The following is a 21,026-nucleotide window of genomic DNA, read 5'->3' as shown; positions in this document are numbered from 1 at the left end:
TAGAGAAAACCATGCAGTGTTTAAGTTTGTGTCACTTAACATTATGGTATCTAGATGCACCCATTTCCCTACAAATAACTCGAGTTTATCATTTTTTATGCCAGGGTAGTACTCCATTCTGTGGAAGTGCCACCCTTTCTTTATCCACTTATCTCTTAATAGGCAGATAGGCTTCCAAGGTTTAGCTGATGCGAATCATGCTGCTACAAGCATGGGTATGCGTACATCACTTTACTACGGCGTCTGGCTTTCTTAGGAAGATCCCTAAAATGGAAATTCCTGCATCAATGGAATTTTTAATTTTAGCTTTTTGAGGAATCTTCATACTGATTTTCAGCCTGGGTGTACTGGTTTACATTGCCACCAACAATGTACAGAGCTTCCTTTTCACCGTAATCTCACCGTCACTTGCTATTATCTGATTTCTTGATGGCCAATCTTCCCGGAGTAAAGTGAAATTTCAGGTTTGTTTCAATTTGCACTTCTTTAATGGCCGGTGACGTTGAACATTTCTTCATGTATTTATTGGCTACTCGTACTTCTTCTGTGAAGCATCTATTCCTTTCACTCTTTTTGACCGGGCCTTTTATTTTGAAGGGGCCTCATTTTTCTGAGTTGTGTGTACATTTTGGATATTCACCCTCTAAGGAATAGCTGTCACATTTTAACGTGGGTTTCTTGTCCGCAGACAATGGGCTACAGACTGTGTCTTATTTCTGAGTGTTATATAGAAATACTCACTGGATTTTCTGTTTTGAAAGGGGGAAAGAAAGGTGAAAAAAAAAGAAAATGGGGAGGTAGGCCACAGATTTTACTAAAAGCTGCTGAAAACATTATTTGAACAGAAGGAGATAAAAATCTCCATTAGTCTTATTGCTTTGTTTTTCTCGTTGTTTCGATCCATGTCAGCCTTCATTCTCTCTTCCTCTTTTCTCTCCCTTCTTTTTCTCTCTCTCCTCCTCCCTCCCTCTCTCTGTCTTTCTCTCATATTATTCCTAAATTACCAAGAGCAAAAGCTGTATTACATAGCTAACATGTCATGTAGAATTGCTTACATTTTAAAGGGTCTCTTTAAATCATTGCAAATTGATTCAAAAATGTTAATAATTGTGAAAAGGGGACAGTGGCTTTTTACATTAAGATCTTCATCTTTTTTTAACCAGGAATTCAATAAACGATTTTTATATAAATTCAATGAAGTATGTTTTAAAATTGCCCATCAGTGAGAGGGCTTGAGATTTCATATTGCAATTAGTTTTGATGGAGAGAAAAATCTAAGAATCTGGAAAGGTCCAAAGGAGACTATTTTAACTAATTTTAATTAGAGGAATCTAAATTTGACAGGCTATGTAATGCTTTATTATTAATAAAATTATCTGATTAGCTGCATTACATTTCCTGACCCTGAAATTACTTTTAATTCCCAATGAGACATTTTATAAGTTTCTGAAAGTGCTAGTCTATATATAAAACCATCCATCCATCATCACTCACACATGCATCATCAGAGGGACACAGTGACCTGCAGAAAGCAGCCGGTGTACCTTAAGGGCCACGTGACTCTTTTGTCACATAGAGCGACATTTTCCTTATGTGTCCTGTAATACAAATACAAGATGCTTCTTCGTTATTTTACTTAACAGTATTTAAATTTAACATTTTCTCCATGGACTGAGTATTTTTTTTATTATTACAGGAGAATTTGGGCTTATTAATTGGTATCTGTGTTAGGAAAAATTCCCAGATCTTGTTATATAATGCCATCTCCCCTGAGGGCACTAAGTCATTTTTTAAAAAAGGAACTGAAAATAATAGGTTTTCATTGACTGTGATAATGATCCCTGTACATCCTTGTTCTACAAGAAGTGAAGTCACTGTTTTAGAGATAAACAAAATGAGACATGAATATCTGAGGGTGTAATTGTAAGCTCTGAATATCAAATGAGGCAGGAAGGATCAGGTGAAGACTCAGAAGGAACTTATTATTTTATTACTTTATACTCCTGAAGGGGTTGTGGGAAATTATATGCTCTAAAATGTTATTCTGTATTTCATAAGAGAACCAACCCATAATTATATTTTTGGGAAGCAATATGCTGTTAAACTATGTTTATACAATGTTCATAATTTTATAAGCCATTTTGTGAATATAATTAAAACTATTAATCTCACTTTTTAGAATTAAGATAAAACATTGACTCTTTCAGATTATTAGGACCTATAAATTTTCTAGAAAACCTATACTAAAACATGTGTCTGATCAATCAGTGACTTTGTACCATAATTACAATATCATTAATGTATCCTCAATATGACATATTGAATTTAAACCACTTCTATTTCAAGTCGTAGAGGGCCTTTTTCTAAAATATGTCTTCCCTGTCTGGGAGTGGATTATTCTAAATGCAGAGAACTGTAGAGGAAATTATCTTTTTGTGCACTATTTTTGTTTTCTTTCAATCGTGAACTTTGCTGCAAGTTTGTTTTGATAAGATGGCATAGGTAACACAGCCAGGATGACCCTGGACTCTGGAGCCCTGTTTTCTTTCTCCTTTTGCATGTGAAACTTAATAGGAAGCTCATGGAAATGGAGCTGAGAGAGACCACAGAGCAGAATGTAACCAAGTGCTACCTGTCAGACTGTATCTGTGCATCTGTAACATCAAGTAACATCTTAAAACATGTAGATCAAAGCAAATTTGGTACTGTAACTTTTCAAAATTGGTGTCATGCCTTATAAATAATGCAGCATATAAAATAGTGTTTTTTGTTTTTGTTTTGTGTTTTTTTTTTGTTAAAGAAGAGATCTGGTTTTTGCCAACTTAAATAGGGAGCCCAGTTCAGCATCACCTTATGGTATGATATCATAGTAAGCAGCCGCACCTATATAGACTTCCTGTTAATAAAGACTTTGCATTGAATCTCCGCCACTGGATCCACATGTAATAGATGCAGACCTATCAGTAATGCACAGATGCCCCCAGCCCCTACACAAATAACAATCTTCTGAGTCACAATTTCCATTTCAAACATTCTGAACTCTTACTAATGAATTTCCTTGTCATCTTGTTTCTTCATAACAATCTCTTGCTGCAAAAACAACAAAAAATGTGAACCTTGTGTATCTCTACAGAAAATAACCAATTGAAATAGAGACATACGATGTGTTTTACTACAAAGGCTTTGCAGTGTGGACTTGGATTCTTCAGAGAGTCAGCAGCAGCTTTCTTATTATGCTTTGGTTCATCTTCAATGCCAGTGACAAGATTTTTATTTTCTCTTTTGGTCTGGCTGCCATGTAATTACTAGTGGGGCTGGCAGGATTTCATCTTGTATCTATGCTGCAGTATAGAAAAACAGTTTTAATCACCTCACACTTGAGACAAGAAACACTTTAAAGAAAAAGCCATCATCCTAGGAGTGAAGTAGTATGAAAAATTTGTAAACATTGCCTAGCACGGATTTCATGAATCCGCCTTCCCCCACCACCAAATGCTCACTGATGGAATTTCTCACCCTAGGTGTGAAGAAGGCTATTTTGGACACCCTTCTGTGCCTGGAGGATCATGTCAGCCCTGTCAATGCAATGACAACCTTGACTTCTCCGTCCCTGGCAGCTGTAACAGCTTGTCTGGCTCCTGTCTGATATGTAAGCCAGGAACAACAGGCCGGCACTGCGAGCTCTGTGCGGATGGCTATTTCGGAGACGCTGTGGATGCGAAGAACTGTCAGCGTAAGTCCTGAGCTCAGGGTGCCCCTGACAGAATTGATATATTATACTTCAGAGAAGCTGATAAGCTCGTGAGTGGGGCTCGGAGACGAGAAGATTGTTTGTAACACAATGTCGGTTGCTTCTGAGGGAGATTTGTGCACAGCACAGGCACGAAGTGCACATTCCAAAATGTGTCTCTGTCCTCTCCTATAGGGCGCAGCCGCCGCAAGTTACTGCCTTGCCAAAGTAGTATTTTTCAAGGATGTACATATTCCCATTCATGTGAAGAAAAAAATTTACGATAGGTTTATATCCATAGCAATAAAAAAGAATTCATAAATTAGGTAGGCTTTTGATCCCTTTTATTTCGATTCAAATCATTTGTTTGAAATAAATGTAGCCACCCATATTATTTCATTAGTACATTTCAGTAGGTGCTAATAGCTTATGATTTTACATGTGAACTTTAGTTTTATATATCCCAATAGAGGTCCCACTCCACCAATATTATCCCATGCTGGCGTAGTTATTGTTGAGCGATTGATTAATTTTCAGTTTGGTAGTATGCATCTAATGCTATTTCTCAGTCTTCTTTCCATGAAATTAGTTTCTCTAAATGTTCACCCACTTCAAGATAGTGTGTTCCTCCATTCATCTTTGCCTCCTTAGCTGAGATGTGCAGAATTAATAAATGCTTTAAAACAGTAATAGTATAATATGCAAAGGAGACCTGGTTTGGAAAGTCAAACAGAATATGAATCTGGATTAGTAACTGAGATTTGTATGTGACCATTGTTGACCTCAGCTGCTATCATAACCTCTAGGAGGTGCAGGATGTGTGACCAGCCTGACAGTTCATTTCTGCTAAATTTATGATGTGAGAAGAAACTTCAGTCACTCAGGTCATCCCGCAGACCTGCAGATCTATAATACCATGGGGGCAAATGTCTGGTATCTCTGCTTTAAACACCAAAGACCTACTAGGTGCCCCATTTCAGCAGGGCATATGCTCCTTCCCCCCTGGATTGATAATGTGTTAAATCAGAAGCCATTCACTCTCAGAAACAACTGACAGGTGTTGGTATCATCTGTGAACCCATTTTTTTTAAAAGCACAATTTCCCTCAGTTTCCAAGTGACTGTAGCCATCCTAGAATTTTGGCATTCATATAATAGGGTAGGGAGCTTAGGAAACTGTGTTCGAGTCTATCATCTAGAATCTGTACTCTGTCACTGAGTCACCCAAGAGAAGAATTCAACCCCGATGAGACTCAGTTTCCCCATCTATAAGATGGGCCATAAACTTGCTGTGGGAGATTAAAGGATGCAGCACACACAAGGTGTCAGTGAGTTTGTGGGGTTGGCTGGGCGCAGCAAATTCACAGGTTTGGTAAAAAAAAAAAAAAAAAAAGCTATGCTTGTGGCAGTTGTACATCAGTGTGGTGCTTGGATCAGCGGTTCACAGACTCCAGGTCAACACTGACCATTGAATGATGTGTTTTTCTGTCTTCTAAAAATTCTTTTTGTAAAATTGAACACATTGTTCCATTCACTGTATTGTGAACTAGTGGTCTGTGGCTCAAAGCCTTAGAACACAGAAAAGAAAAAAAGATGACCCATTATCAAATTCCATGCCACTTGCCATGTGGTGTAGACTTGGTTATAATTTTAATGTTCCATGATGTGTGATTATAACTCAAATATAATCTATAATCTATTTTTATAATTTTCACATATATAGTAGCTCTCTTACACAGTGGTAAACCTCAAGAAAGTTTTGTGAAAAAAAGTGCAGATTTGTTCATGAAACGTTCATCCTTACATAGAAATACATTTTTAAATTTATATGTAGTGCCATATCATACTTAGCTAGTAAAATGCCACTTTCATAAAGTTCTATATTGCTTTTGTTACTTATAACATTAATTAATCACCACTACATTTATGGAACTTAAAGCTAACGAAAAGAATGTCTGGATTCTAAGTAATTTGAGATTTTGAAAATGTCTGTGTAATATACAAAAGAAATTTGCATAAAGAAATTAGTAGTATGCACAGCAATTCTAGTGTCCAAATGAAGATGGATACTTAAAGAAAATAATGTTTTCCAGGCTTCAATTCCATTTCCACTATAAACTGTCCCCATGCTGTTGTCTGATGAAAGCAGCTGGTTTCTGATTGGCCACTTTTTTGGTGCCCACCAGATGAGATTAACTTATCAGCTCCTGAAGCCAAACTTTGCTAGCAGAAACTCAAGTAATTTTTAGATAAGCATTAAAGAGAAAGAGAACTTGAAGCCAGGTGAACAAACTAATGGCACATTCTGATGGAGTAGCTATTTATAAAGTATTATTAGGTTGTGCTCAAAGTAGTCAGAGATAATGTACAAAATTTACCAAATCTGTCTATGAATAGTCTAACTACACCCTTATGATTTTATCCTGGTATCAATGCAATTATATGTACCATTAAAACTGCACTTGTAGAACAGAGAGAAAGCCATTAATTACCATTCTATTTATGAAAAGATCACTTGGATTTTAGACTGATTTGTTACGTGTTTGACAATAACACCAGACAACTCTGAAACGCAAAAATGACAGAAGAGTACATCAACCAAATATATTTTCTATCTTTAAGATGGTATATAAATTGTGAGATAAAAGCAATTTTTCAAAATTATAATGGCTTAAAGCAATGTTCTTGTTAGCATACATACTTTCCTAATCTTAAAGGGATTTACATTTATTTCATCTCAAACTTATTTGTGAAACTTAATACAGAAGCAGAGTAAGTGATCCTTATATTGAAAAAAGAACTAATAAAATGTTGCTTGATTGATGATATTAATACCATAGTATTAAGCATACCTGAGTGCTATTAGTTTTAATAACTTCTCAAAATAAATTTTGCCCCTGGACTATGGATGTATTAGGTGCAGTGGGATTACAATATTTTACCCCAGGCATCAGGTACCTGGAGTCTGCAGGTACCTGACACATGGGGTAACAGTCTGGTTCCTGCACCCCAGATCTATCACCTATTAGGAAGCACATGGCCTTGTGCATGTCATGGCTTCTTTGAATTTCAGCATCTTCATTTTTGAGATTAGGGTAATACTGATGGCATCAATGTTTTATTAGCAGCTTATGTGCCAAGGCATGTGCCCAGTGCAGTATCTTCAAGACTTGTAGAACAATTGTAAGGCCAGTGATAGAGTGCCTCAAAGAGAGCCAGACAAGGAGGAAAGCATTCCATTGCCAAATTCAGCTGTCAGTGTGACCATCAGGGCAATATTTTTATTTAACAAACCCATGAACACTAGGAGCATTTCTGATTTTGGATTTTTAAATTAAAAATGCTCAACCGGTCGAGTCCATGAAATAGTCCCAAATCCACGTTTCAGATGAGGAATACTAAACCTGCAGTAGAACTGTCTTTGCCCTCTCCACAGCTTGTCGCTGTAATGCCAATGGCTCCTCCTCTGAGATTTGCCACAGTCAGACGGGACAGTGTGAATGCAGACCCAACGTGCAGGGCCGGCAGTGCGATCAGTGCAAGGTAAGGTGGTTAGCTTCATCCTGCATCCCTGGCTTTGACGGCGTGAGTGTCACACCTGAGCCTGCTGGGAAGGGGTTTTGGAGTTATCTAATTCTACAGAGGCTGTAATGAGTGTGGTATGTTCTCAATTTTCTATTCCATTGCAGTTGACCTGAAACCTACATTTCTTTCTTTGGCAGAGAATTTATATAATAGTTCCTATAATTTAGATGTGTCTGAGAAAAATACCTTACAAATTTAATCCAATATTTTTTAATTTTACATTTTGGGCAGAATAAAATTATTAGTCCCTTTGCTCTTTGGCAAACACCATTTTTTATTTCCTCCATTAAAACTTCCTTCCAGTGAGAACTCTATTAGCAAAAGTTTACCACAGAGAAAGTCATCAATATATTTTTAGGGATAGCATTTGCTAAAATGAAATATTCAGTTAAACTGTGCTATTATCAATCCCTGGATGTACTGACTGCCCTACCTTTAGGAAGACCAGCATCTGGGGATCCCCTCCTGAGAATGAGTGGATTTGGGGAGACCTTTCATGTACATGCATTTTATTAGTGATAAAGACAAGTAAGCAGGAATGAGCAATTCTCAGATGTCAAACTGACCTTTCTGCAGTAAACTTGAAAACATCACCTGCTTGTGTCTCTTGAATAACACTGTGTGCTTTTCTTTCCATTCTGTTCTTCTCGTGGGTTTAAAGCCCAACATGTGGTGGGACCCGGCGAAGCGGCTCTGTGTGCCGTGTGACTGCAGCCCCCTGGGCTCTGTGTCACAGCAATGTGACAGGACAGGAAGGTGCCTCTGTGCACAAGGCTTCGTAGGGAAGCGATGCCACCTCACCAGACAGGTGCACCGACAGGAGGAGCAGCCGCGGAGAGCACAGCGGGTGTTGGGATCTCCCCTGAGATGGGGTTCCAGCAGCTCCAGTGGGTGCCCTCGGGGAGCCTACCGGGCCCCAGCTCTGGTAATCCCAGAGGTGTTGTATGGCTGGAGCTCTGGCATGCTGTGTTCCGCCTGCAGCAGTTGAAGTTCCCTGGTGGCATGTTACCGAATAACAGCTGCTAAGTTTGCAAAGCACAGACGCAAACGTTAAGCAGCTCCTGATTGAAGCCTTCCTTGCCTTTTCAAAACTAACTCTCCTCGTGCCTTTAAAAGCGTGTTTAAATTCATGGTTTCCACTAACCATGGCTATGTAGAAATCAAACACACATTTATTTGAGAGCACATCAAGGATCACTGGAAAAAAAACTCAGGTTATGTGTGAACAAATAAAAAGAAGTGTAATAGGGACAGTGACAGCTCCGAGAATGCTCGCACCATGGACACAGCTTTGTCCAGCATCGCACTGTAATTAAGGGTTTCGTTTCCACATCGTGATTTTGCTTATGTACACATCCAGCACAACAAACCCAGTTTCACACTCTGTAACCACACAACATGTGCAAAATAAACTTGATTTCAATTATGAAAATTTAGAACCTCATTAAGCAAACCAAACAATGCAGAGATAGAAGAAAAAGGAGAATGAGACACTTCTCCTAGCTATGCTGGAAATTTAGAGATCAGATTTACCACCCTGGATTCAGCCTGGAGGGCTGTGGAGAGTTCAGGGTTAGTATTAGAAGAGCAGAGCAAAATGAAAAGGAAAGAAGGGTAAAGAAAATTACAATTTTATTTCTTGGTACATTATTGTACCTTAAAAGCAACACAGTTCTGATAATGTCCTCTCCAGGTGCAGCTCCAGCTTCATCACTTGCTAGATGGGAAGTTTTTGATGCTTCCTCTAACTTCTTGAATCTTCTAATTCAGTAAAGTGTTTGCTTTGCTTATATCCTCCAACAAGCCAATGCCAAGAGATTTGGGGAAGACATCTGTGGATGCTGGGGGAGACAGTGTAGCACCCCAGGAGCTTCCTGCTACCAGGCAGGTCTCAGTCCAGGGGAAAAAATTAGGAAAAGACTCACTGGGTACATTCAATCAATATGCCCACGTTTCTGACCAGGTCAATGGGAAGTGCCCAAACAAAACCTGTCCTTTAGAGGCATCCTAAATTTGGCAGGAAGTTCTGGGACCTTGCTGTCATTGTCCATTAACTGGAAGAAGTCTAGGAGGTATGTGGAGTGACTTTGTCCTAGCCATCCAAGATGCTCAGTCAGAATAGCCCTCCACGGAGTGGCTTTACACAACGCAAAGACTCTGGCAGCTTCCCTGTCTGGGTATGGCCACCTTCTCTGGACAGTTGTCTTCCCATCTCATGTAGTACAGAAATCTTTGTGGCTGCTTTGATAAGAGCACCAGTTGCATTCATGAGGGTTCTGCCCTGTGACTTCCTCATGTCCAAAAGGCCAGGACCTCCTGACACTAGCACAGTAGAGGCTAGAATTGCAGTCAGTGAAACTGTGATGGGAAAAACATAACCACACAGTCCATTGAAGAGTTCTCTGGGGTTTGTAAGTAGCATACATACTACACTGGAGAGTGTCTTGCAGGGAGATGGTTTGAGTCACCTCCAAGCCCTGTTTCGGGGTAATAGTGAGATCAGTGCATAAGATCCTAACAGGGATTAGACAAAGTAAAAATTAGGTGTCCTTACTATTATCATTGATATCATTGCTAAATGAGAAAATATCTGAAATGAGTTCTTTGTTCCAAAACAGTGCATTGATATAAATCAAAAGGTAGGGATCGTAATGGATGCAAATATCTCCATAATGAAAATTTAGCAGAAAAATCAACTCTCCTCCTGCCCTATGTATCTTGCAGCAGATATGTATGTGTGTTTTATTCTGAGACTGTTCTGCCGATTCAGTGAGCTCCAGGGTGACGGCCACAGACTGTGAATCCAGTTGCCTACTCTGTGATCCTAACCCCCACACTCAGCTAACTGATCACTGCCCGCACTCTAGTTACCTTTCTGTGCTTCAGTTTCATCACTATCAAAAAGTAGTGACAGTAACGGCTGTGGGCCAGAACCGTCCTGAGAAGGAAACGAAGCCATTATTGTGGATGGTTTTGGAAGTGTACACATAGGAAGTAACATGGAAGTCCTAGGTCTTACGATGATCTAAATAAGGAAGAAGTAATGGAATCCCATGCACTTCGACTTTGCCCTGGGCTCTTTTCCCTGTTCGTGTGTTATGACTAATCTTAATTATTAGTTATGAGTGCTTGCTCCCTAAATTTCTTCATGAGGGAGGTTTTCTTTAGCCTTTGAAAGGGATTTTTGAATCCTAAATACATTAATGTTTTATTATTGAAGTGTGATAGTTTTGCTTTGGGGTGACTTGCCTTTGAAATGATACACATGTGTAAGAGTTTGAAAATTATGGCAGGTGCATTTCTTCGTATTAATTTACTTACATAACCTTTGGCACTTTTTCAATGATAAGTGAAATTTAGAAATTCACTTATCATTTGATTGATTTACCCATTAAATGCATGTGTGTGATTAGGTACATATATGTGTGTGTGTGTGTGTGTGTGTGTGTGTGTGTGTGTGTGTGTGTATAGACATACAAGTATTTAGATATGTTTATGTGTTTGCTAAATCGGGAAATTTAGAAATTAATGATGAATATAAAGTACATCTTTACAATTCAGCTTACTAGGTAAAAATTGGGAAATAAAGAAAAATGTCAAATATTACTTCTATAGTTCAAATATTAAAAAAAAAAAAACCACTAACCTGTTTGTAGCTGGGCTTCAAAGCCTGATCCTGTAACACTAGCACTCTGAAAAACTGAGGTAGGAAATTTCCAAGTTCAAACTCAACCTGAACAGTTTAGTGGCTAAGCAAGTTTCTGTCTCAAAAAAAATAGTTTTTTTTTAAAGAGTATTGAGAATGTAGTTCTTAGATTCAATCTCGAGATCTTGAGTACCACAAAAAAATAAGTAAAAAATAAAACCTATTTTAATTATGTTGTGTCCTAGCCATTTACTATGCATGCATGGTCTTATGGAGTGTTTTCATGTGCTATTGTGTAAATATAGATATATAATTGGAATAATAGTATCTCTATAATTTCATATGCTGCTTTTTAGAAGTTTTACTTAATGTTATATTAATCAGATTCCTACCATTAAAATTGCTTCAGAGAAGATTTTAATTATTGCCTATCATCTTACAGCATGAATGTATCATAATTTAGTTAGCTGTTTCACTAACATTGAACTTTTAATTATGTCTACAGTTATACATTATGATAAATAGTCCTGTAATGGGCATGCTTTTGCTTTAATCATGGTTCTAATATCTGATAATTTCTTCTGATCATTGACCTAAATTTTACATTAATTTATTTTTATGAACAATAAAATTATAAATTTTGGTTTTCCATCATAGAGGTGAATTTACTCTCAAGCTCCTGTCACTTATTTGGAGCTACTACAAAGTTTTCTTCTGTAATAAATTAGATCTGAATTATAACTGGAAAGAAAAATAAAGCCAGCAGTATATGTAAAAATTAAAATGATTATCAAAAAAATCAATCCATGCTACATTTAAATTGTCAAACTGTTCTTTGCTAGTTATTTTAAAAGCCTAACTTTCAGTGTGATTTTTATTTCTCAAATTTAATTTTAATACTGCTAACAGTAGCAGCAAAAACCACATAAGAAGCCTTATTCATTTCTCTTTGGGTGATTCACATTTAGTGGCAAGATTTATTTTTACCAAGAAGTGATTATTAGGTCTAATTTTTCAAAATAGGAATTATTTTAACAAAGAAGTAATTACTGAGACTAATTTTCCCAGATTAACATATCATAATGTGACATACTTTCTATTTAAACAGACAGCTATGAGGTACTTAAATGATACATGCTTTTCATTTTTCTAGTAGGAGAGAATTCTGAATCTGTCATCTTTTCTAATGTAGGCCCTGTAGGCTGATAACCTGCATAAGCAAGGTACTCAGGCAAACCTAGTGATAGAAACCTGACCACAGAAGATGAAGTGGATAAGAGATATGCCGATGAGTAACTCATCAGAGGCTGAAAATTCCCCTTAACCTTCTTCATTTAGTACTTTAATATGTGTTCTCACAAATCAATTTCACTTATTAGAATGAAATCCAAGAAAGTAGATGTTTGTCAAGCCAATTACTTGGTCAGCGTAGGCATCGCCTGTGAATTATATTTATAATGTGCATACCCTGGTGAGGACTAATGGATCAATGAGAAAATTAGATCAAATAGCAGGGGGAAAATACTACTTCAGCTTTAGACTGCCAGTCAATGGTGTTGAAAGCATCTCTACCAGGATGAAGGTGTTTATAAGATCTGAAAGTAATCAATTCTGATTACTAGGGATAAAGTGTGTAAAATTTCAAATTGAAGCTAGAAATATAACACATGGCTTATTTCACCTTGCTGTTAGAACCTTGGGGCATTCAGAGAAAGACAGGTGAAAACAGGTAAAAAGATATTCCTAGTTCTTCCACTAATCTTGATGGCATCGTGAAGTAGTAAAACTTTGCACTTTCGATAGCACACAAAACAACCTGTTGATTAAATGACAGCTCAGCGTACTAACACGAGTGCAGTTTTGTCTTTAAACGCCTGATTGTGTCATGTGCAGTTTGTTTGTTTGTGAGTTCATTTACCACCGTTTAACTTTTCTGTCTGCTGTTTTGTGCCAGCCTCAGACCTTTGGCTTACAATCAGGAAGGGGCTGTGTTCCCTGCAACTGCAATTCTTTTGGGTCCAAATCATTTGACTGTGACGAGAGTGGACAGTGCTGGTGCCAGCCTGGAGTCACAGGAAAGAAGTGTGACCACTGTGCTCACGGCTACTTCAACTTCCAAGAAGGGGGTTGCACAGGTGTGTAAAGATCAGGGTCTTAGGTATTCATTCTTTGGTTTCGGTGACGTGGATTCTGTAAAACTCCTTCTATTAAAGGAAACGTACATTGGTCATAGAGAGATGCTATAGAATGTTGCAATTTGAAATACTGCCTAATAAAACACTGCTTGCAACCATGCCACACAAATTCCACCTGTAGGTCCCAATCCTGCGTGACCCTCTCTGTCTGTGATCTCTATTTGGCCAGTTACTCAATGACTATGCAGCCTGAAAGACCGGTGTTCAAGGGTTTTGTTTGTTTCTGTTTGGGGTTTTTTGGTGTTATCTTAGTTTGTACTCTACTCCCACACCATTTCAACTTTTTCTGTTTCTAATTAAAAACTGATACAAAGATCAAGGAAATTATTTTTAAGGTATAAAATGTTTTTATTACTTTTTCACTGCCTTGAAAACTCTGATGTTGTGAGAGAGGCACAATTTGGGTCTGGATGTTTAGTTCATGGGAAAATGCAGCTTGGTGTTTCTGACTTGAGTCCCTGAAGTTATATCCTAGGTCTAGCGAGAGACGTCACACAAATCATGACAAGGAAAACACAATAAGCATACCACAGATGAAAGTAAAGGTGAACCTTAGTTTTGATGCATGTGTCAGTAATTTAGAATTGACTCTATTCCAACGGTCATGAAGTTGAGTCTCACATTTGCTTACTAAACTCATTGACTGAATTTTAATGATACTTCTGTACTGTACCCTCAGCAACATGGTAAGATTTTAAAACACTGTCATTAATGATGCCAAGTCTATGTGACAATTAATAGGAGTAATGTTTAAAGTTATTTAAATAACCGGTTTCTTTCAGACATTTTCCAATGCTTTCAGTGTATACTTACCATAAACTAACCCTTGTAAGTTATTCTGAATTCAACAATTGCAGATCTTCTAAGAATTTGTATGTAATCTCTAGACAAATATCTGCGTATATTAAAAAATTCCAAAGCAGCATTTTAAAATATTCCTTAAGTCTATTTTTCACTAACATTCTTCTGTGATATGAATTAATGTGATACTACATATTTAAATATATCTACTAACCAGCTTTATAAATGAAACCAAGAATATGTTCTAAAATTAGGAAATGATGATAACATTTTATGAATGCAGACCTAGCATCCTTCTAAGCTAGAAAAACAGAATAGAAAAAGCACAACTCAGGCAGGATAACGTTGTGATGGAGAGCATGACTTGCAGTAAAGAGCTGGGATCTATGTAGTGGCCCCTACAATACCTAGTTTTATAATCTCAACTATGTGAGTTGGTCTCCCTTTCTCTCCTAAAAATTCATCTACTATGTTAGCATAATAGCAGCATCTACATCGTAGACTTGTAAGAGTTAGTTGACTGAATGACTAACAAGTACTTAGAGTAATTCCTAAAATATCAGTGTTGCACGTTTATCATTATTAGCTTTATTAAAATTATCAACTGCAGTCAACATTATGTTTCTTCTTTCTATTCAGTATTATGATTGCACTAAAGATCTATGTAGGGGATTTCTATTTGCTAGTAACAACGCAGACTGTCCCGGGACATTTTTAGCACATAAATTTAAACACTTTCTTCTTAATAGTACGTATAAAATAAATTTATTTAACATTACCAGCAACAAAAGCAATGACAACTGACATTTAGTACTTATTCTGCGTTAAGTATCGTGCTAAACATTTTTCACAGCTGGTATGAAACGTTTTGAGCAATTATCATTGTGATCTCTTTAAAAGTGAACTTAATCAAGTACCCTACGTGTATTTGGTTAAAATGATTTATTCACCATAATATAACTAATTAAAAGGGCTCTCATAATATTAGTTGTACATTTGAATTCAAGCTCTGAATTTGGTAGGTTTCTCTCACTTTCATTTCATTGAAATTAGAAGTTGCACTAGAGCACACTCTTAGTGGCTGTGTCAACTATAGATGAAAAATGGCAGGTGTTCCTAGTTAGCATGGCTTTCGTGTTCTTCTTAAAAAGTGTTTTTCATTTTTGACAAAGTGAAATAGGTAGGGAATTATGACTCTGTGTGCATCATTCATTCAATGAAAAAAATGAACTATGTTGAAAAATAAATCAGGTGATAAAGAAGTATCTTTTTGTTTGTTTGCTTGCTTGCTTGTTTTGGGGTCTTACTGGGTAGTTTAGGCTGGCCTTGAACTCACTGTGTAGCCCAGGCTGGCCTTGAACTCTTGATGATCCTCCTGCCTCAGTCTCCTGAGTGCTGGAATTATAGGCATGTGTTGTCATGCCCAGCAAAAAGTATATTTATATCTAGACAGTGTCTGTAACTCAACTTTTTAAAATATTTGTCAGGAACATTTCAATGGGTGTCATTTATAACCATATACATGACATACTGAATTTAAGATGCCGATTAATCTAATTGGTTTTATTAAAAGTCAGTGTCATTCTCAGGAAAGAAAAGTTAATCTTTATAGCATAGAAAATACAAATGAATTCAAATATACACATAAAATTTTAAAACTTTATGGTATCTGGGTAATGATACTAAAATTAATAAAGAATGTGATAACATCAGTTCTATCACAAGCTAAATAGGAAAGTGAAAAATAATTTAACTTTTGAAACTATTGAATGAATTACAGTGTTCATTGGACCCTCTCTGTGAAATGCAGCACCACGATATAAAGATGAATGAGTTAAGGTATTTTCACCCCAGTGACATTAAATGTAGAGTATGGAAAATGGAAAAAACGACACAAATCACCACACTAAAAATGCTCGATGTTTATGTTAGGTTTACAGACACTTAACCTTTCACTGTTTTCTCTTCTTCCTCCGTGAAGCGTGTGACTGTTCCCATCTGGGTAATAACTGTGACCCCCAAACTGGGCAATGCATCTGCCCCCCCAATACCGTTGGAGAGAAGTGTTCTACATGTGCACCCAACTCCTGGGGCCACAGCATTGTCACTGGCTGTAAGGTGAGTAAATCACATTTGTCATCAATTAATTCTGTGCAGAGTTTTGCTTTAGTGCCGTTCTACAACTGGGCATTTCAACTACCTCACAACAATGCAGAAATCTCAGAATGTGTTACAGCTATTGGTCAATTCTTCCATATTATTTGTGAGAAAAATGAAATACACCTTTGTGCCACTGTAGCCACGAGATCTAAAAATTAGAGGGGGGAAAAGAATCAAAAATTATGGAATAAAACCAAGAATCACATATTACATCTAGATATGCATAATGAAATACAACTTCAGAGCATAAGAGAAGGAAAAATTAAAGAAATTTGCCAAAAATCTAGAGGAATTCTCTTCAGATCAACACGTTTTAGTTTTTAGGATATAGACAAAACTCCAGAAGAGTCTTGTTACTAGCAAATGTTACTTTAGAAAAAGTCTCCTTGTTTTCCTGTGGATATAGCATAGAAACCGGCATAATCAGCTTTGCTCTCAGATAAATATATGCAGCATTAGCAGGAAAGATAGTATCTGTGGTGTTAGGGAAATGCCAAAGAGAGATGCCAGGAGGCTGGGACCAGTCCAGGCGTGGCTACACAGCAGAGCCCTTAAGGGCTAGGAACTCATTGGTTTGTCAGAAAAGGAAGAGCAGCTTAAGGATGACCCTAATGCCCTGCTTTGATATAGAGGGGCTGTGACATGTACCAATTAGTACTAAAGAGATCAGAGGAGGAGGAGCAAGTGTGGGAAGGTGCAGAGTTCAGGTTATTACCAGCTCTGGGTGCAACATTACTTAAATAAAATAAAATCCACTCATTTAAAGTTAATGAGTCTGGGCAGTAATTATGATCATGTAGCCATTCATCAGGCCCCTTTGTAACCAGCTCCCCTCACCCGTTACACGTCTGTGCTATGCCGCCTACACTGTGGTTTCGTTATTTTACAAATCCATAGAAACAGATTCATGCTATGTTGTTGTTTTGTTGAACTTTTTGTTTTGGGGGAAGAGGGCATTGTTTGGCTTTTTCACTTAGTGTAATATGCTTGAAGTTCATCTGTCTTGTTGCTTGAACAGTTGATAGGATTCTACAGTATGTTACACTATGATTTTTTTGTTTGTTTACTATTTGATGCACATTTGAGTCCTTTCTAGGATGGATCTATTAGGAATAATTTTGTTGTGAACATTCATTCACAGGTTAAAAGCATTTGTGGGTGCATATTTTTATTCCACTTCACAAGAACTCACCACCTCTTTGCTTAACCTTGAAATCTTGACCATTTTTAGTTTTAAGCATTTGGTTAGCTGTACCTTTTAAGTGCCCTGTGATGTTAGAAATTATTTTATGTATTTATTTGCTATTCTTATTTCTTTTTGTGGAGCGTTTACAAATCTTTACCTATTTTTATTTCTGATTTTTTAATAAAGACTTGTAAGATTCATGCAAATACTCTATATACAAGTCCTTTAACTGGGCATGTTCTATATTTGTCCCATGATAAAACTTGTGTTTCACTTAGTAGCCACATCTATTTTTCATAAACTTTTAAATAAATTTTAAAAACTTTTTCCTACCTTTTTAAATCTAGGAAATATCTATTTAGTCAAGGATACTAGCCACATTCTCATCACTGGGACAGAATACTAACAACTACAACTAAAGAAGGAGGCTTTTATTTGGATTTGGCTCAGTTTTCACTGGGTCAGTCCGAAGTCACTGGTTCTAAGGCAGAAACACATAGTGGAGGAAAGAGAAGGGAGGGGAGGGGAGGGGAGGGGAGGGGAGGGGAGGGAAGGGAAGGGGAGGGGAGGGAAGGCAAAAGACACCTGCTCAGCCCAGGGCTGCAAGGGAGCACAGACAGAAGAGGGGAGCTGGGGCCAAGCGTGCACCCTTCCAGGCCCGGCCCCAGGGACCTCCTCTTAATGGGATGGATCCGCCAATGCGAATAGCACCCTCATGACCCACTCAACTTCAAAATGTGAGAATTTTGGAGGACCTTTAGATCTCATCTGTAACACTAAGTCCAATTCAAAGGTTTCTGTTCTGTCTGCTTTAAGAAGGTTTACATTGCTAGCTCGCAAACGAGGTCCATGTCTCACCTTGGTATTTCCTCTTTTTTAATTGTTTAGTAGTGTGTGTTTGAGATATACAGTAAATATATTCACCGTGGAGTGTTGGTACATATGCAAACTACATCTCGATCAATTTTACTTCTCCTTTTGTTCTCCTCAGTCCCTTGTACCCCAATCCTCAGATCTTCTGTCCCCATGAATGCAGTCTTTCTGTTTCCTATCATCATGCCTTTATTTTGTTCTTTGAAGTATTTTACATACTAACTTTATATACTGTGAGGAAACATCAAAATTGCCTTTATTATGGATATCCAACTTTCCACAATCATGCATTGAAAAGATATCCTTTCCCCCTATTAAGTTACTTTGGTCTCTTTCTCAATCAATTGACCACACATACATTCATGCATTTCTGGACTGCTCTGTTTCATTGATCTGGGGGACTATCCTTGTATAAATATCACGGTATCTTGATTATCATAGCTTTCTCATAAGGAATATAACTGAGTAGTGTAAGCTCTCCAACTTTATTTTTCATTTCCAATATACCTTGTGCATTTTACACTCTTTATATTTCCATACAAACTTTCATTTCAGCTTCCTAATTTCTTCGCCAGAAAGCCAAATGGGATTACACTGAGACTACTGGCGTCATAAGAATTCCAGTGCATGAAGCTGGCATAAATTTTCCTTTATTGGGGTCTTTATAATGTTTCTCAACAGTGTTCCATAGTCTTTGGTATGCAAACTCTGCACACATATTACTACATCTATCATTGTTTTAGATTTAGGATTCAAAAGTAAATGCTACTCTGTTTCATTTCAATTTTCAATGGTTGCTAGAATAGAAAAAATACATTTCTATATTTTTACCATGCTGTAGAGGAACTTTGCTGACCAGTTAATTTAATTTTTAGTAGTTTCATTAAGATTTTCTATAGCATCATATCATCTGCAAAAGTGATGTGTTTTTCCTTTTCCAATCTGTGTAACTTTATTTCATTTTCTTGTCTTGCTTCTGTAAAACATTGGCTAGGAGGTATACAAACAAACACCCTGGCCATATTTCTTATATAATTTGTAAACAGTCAGTCTCTTTCAGATGAGAATGTCATGTCGTTACTTGTATTTTTTCCATAGGCATTCTTCATTAGTTTGTGGATTTTCCCTCAAATCCCTAGTGTGCAAAGAGCTTTTATCAATAATTTATATTTATTTTTGTTGCATACATTGTCTGTTTCTTTTGCAATGATTATGTTATTTTTAAAATTGTGGTGAATAATATTGATTTTCAAGTGTTCAGCTATTGTTTTTCTCCAAGGTGATTTCTTTTTGGTCTCGGGCATTATTGTTTTTTTAACTGTCTTGAATTTTGCATGCTCTCACTGTTTGTGCCTACATTCATAGAGAACATTGATCCATGTTTTGTGGCAGTGTATTGGGATGTTGGTAGTGGTGTGTTGCTACCCTCTGCCTTCTCACAAATCAGAAAAGATTTTGCATAATCAATGAAATAGAAAACAGAAAGAATTCAGAGGAACCTAAAACTAGTTTTCACCAAAAAAATCAATAAAGTTGACTTTTCTAGCAACATTGATCAACAAATAATTAATCAAAATCAAAAATAGAAGAGATCACTGTAGTACTTTATGGACATTAAAAGAATATGATAATAGCAATCAAATTTTCAATAAGAACTTGTATGAAACAAACATTTTCCCCCCTTTGGCTTATTTGAATTTGATTTTTTCTTTTTTCTAAGTTTTTCTAATTATTATAACTTACACAATTGAAAGTAGTATGGGTTCTGGAATCAGTGAATTGAATATTTAATGAAAGTTAGTGATTCTTATTTTCCCGTGTTTTCAGTGTTGAACTATAATTTTGATTTATGTCTTTTTCAGTTCTCTTATGTCTTAATTCATATATTTTGGAGTAGTGATAGCAGGTGTATACATTTTATGATGCTATGTCCCTTTGAGAAGTCTAATGATAAAATATTCTTTCTTCCCTGGTCATACTCCTTGTGCCAAAGTCTACATTTAAATGTGTTCATATATCCCTCCCAATTTTCTTTTGCTTGTTAGTTGTGTGGCAGATATTTTTTAAACTATTCTTTTATTTCATCTTTCTTTTTGACATTTTTGTATGTTTCCCTCAGGTAATATAGTTATAAAAGTTTTTTATTCAGTCGTAATACTTTGACCTTTTCATTGGAGTATTTAAATCATTAACAGTTAATATAATTACTTGTACTGTGTGATTGAATTCACCTGTGTTGGGATGACTGGATTCACTCTACATTTATCTGTTTGCTTTTTGCTACACCTATCTGCCATTTATTTTTTTTTCTTTTCTTACATTCCTTTGAGTTGAATAATTTATATAACTGATTCTCTTCACTTTTACATTATTTTGTACACCTATCTGTTTTGCATATTTAGTGTTTCTCTAGGTATACACATTTTTAAATTTCCAGAATGTACTTCAAAATAATAATAGACTATTTTACATTTTTCATAAGACTCTTAAAATGGTAAACTTCCAATTCCTATTCCTAGTCTTTGTCATGCTATTATCATATATTTTATTACTTAATGTTGTGTACATCACAATATAATCTTAAGATTTTTATTTAATTATCTTTTTAAAGTAGAAAACTTCTCTTTTCATATGTATTCCAGTACTGTTAATTACTTTGCATCCAAATGTCACTTCATATCATTTCTTTCTATTAACTACCATTCTAATTTATGCTATTATTGTTTCTAGTATTTCAGGTCTGCAGACAGTAATTCTTTATTTTATTGTTTGTTCAATTAAAGTTTTTATTTTTCCTTCATTTTTCAAAGATATTTTTTCTGAGTATATAATATAAATATCAGTTTTCATC

At 36.5% G+C, this 21,026-nt stretch overlaps 1 protein-coding gene across 6 annotated transcripts in view; it reads left to right on the top strand.

Annotated features, from left to right (window-relative positions):
- The window catches only part of Lama2 (laminin subunit alpha 2), a 553,946-nt gene that overhangs the window by 348,842 nt on the left and 184,078 nt on the right, over window positions 1-21,026 (top strand). For 4 of the 6 annotated variants that reach the window (XM_063232872.1, XM_063232873.1, XM_063232871.1 and 1 more), the window contains 5 exons: window positions 3,522-3,733; window positions 7,166-7,272; window positions 7,976-8,239; window positions 12,915-13,095; window positions 15,938-16,074. In XM_063232872.1, coding sequence (XP_063088942.1) covers window positions 3,522-3,733; window positions 7,166-7,272; window positions 7,976-8,239; window positions 12,915-13,095; window positions 15,938-16,074 — 901 coding nt within the window. The remainder of the gene's footprint in view (window positions 1-3,521; window positions 3,734-7,165; window positions 7,273-7,975; window positions 8,240-12,914; window positions 13,096-15,937; window positions 16,075-21,026) is intronic. The other 2 variants (XM_063232874.1, XM_063232875.1) reach the window with 1 other exon arrangement.

Source organism: Cavia porcellus, unplaced genomic scaffold (genome assembly GCF_034190915.1).
Source record: "Cavia porcellus strain 051 isolate PalLab524CR breed Dunkin Hartley unplaced genomic scaffold, mCavPor4.1 scaffold_22, whole genome shotgun sequence".
NCBI classification, from domain to species: Eukaryota; Metazoa; Chordata; class Mammalia; order Rodentia; family Caviidae; genus Cavia; species Cavia porcellus.
The sequence above is the reverse complement of the archived record's forward strand: the minus strand, read 5'-3'. Positions and strand labels throughout refer to the sequence as shown.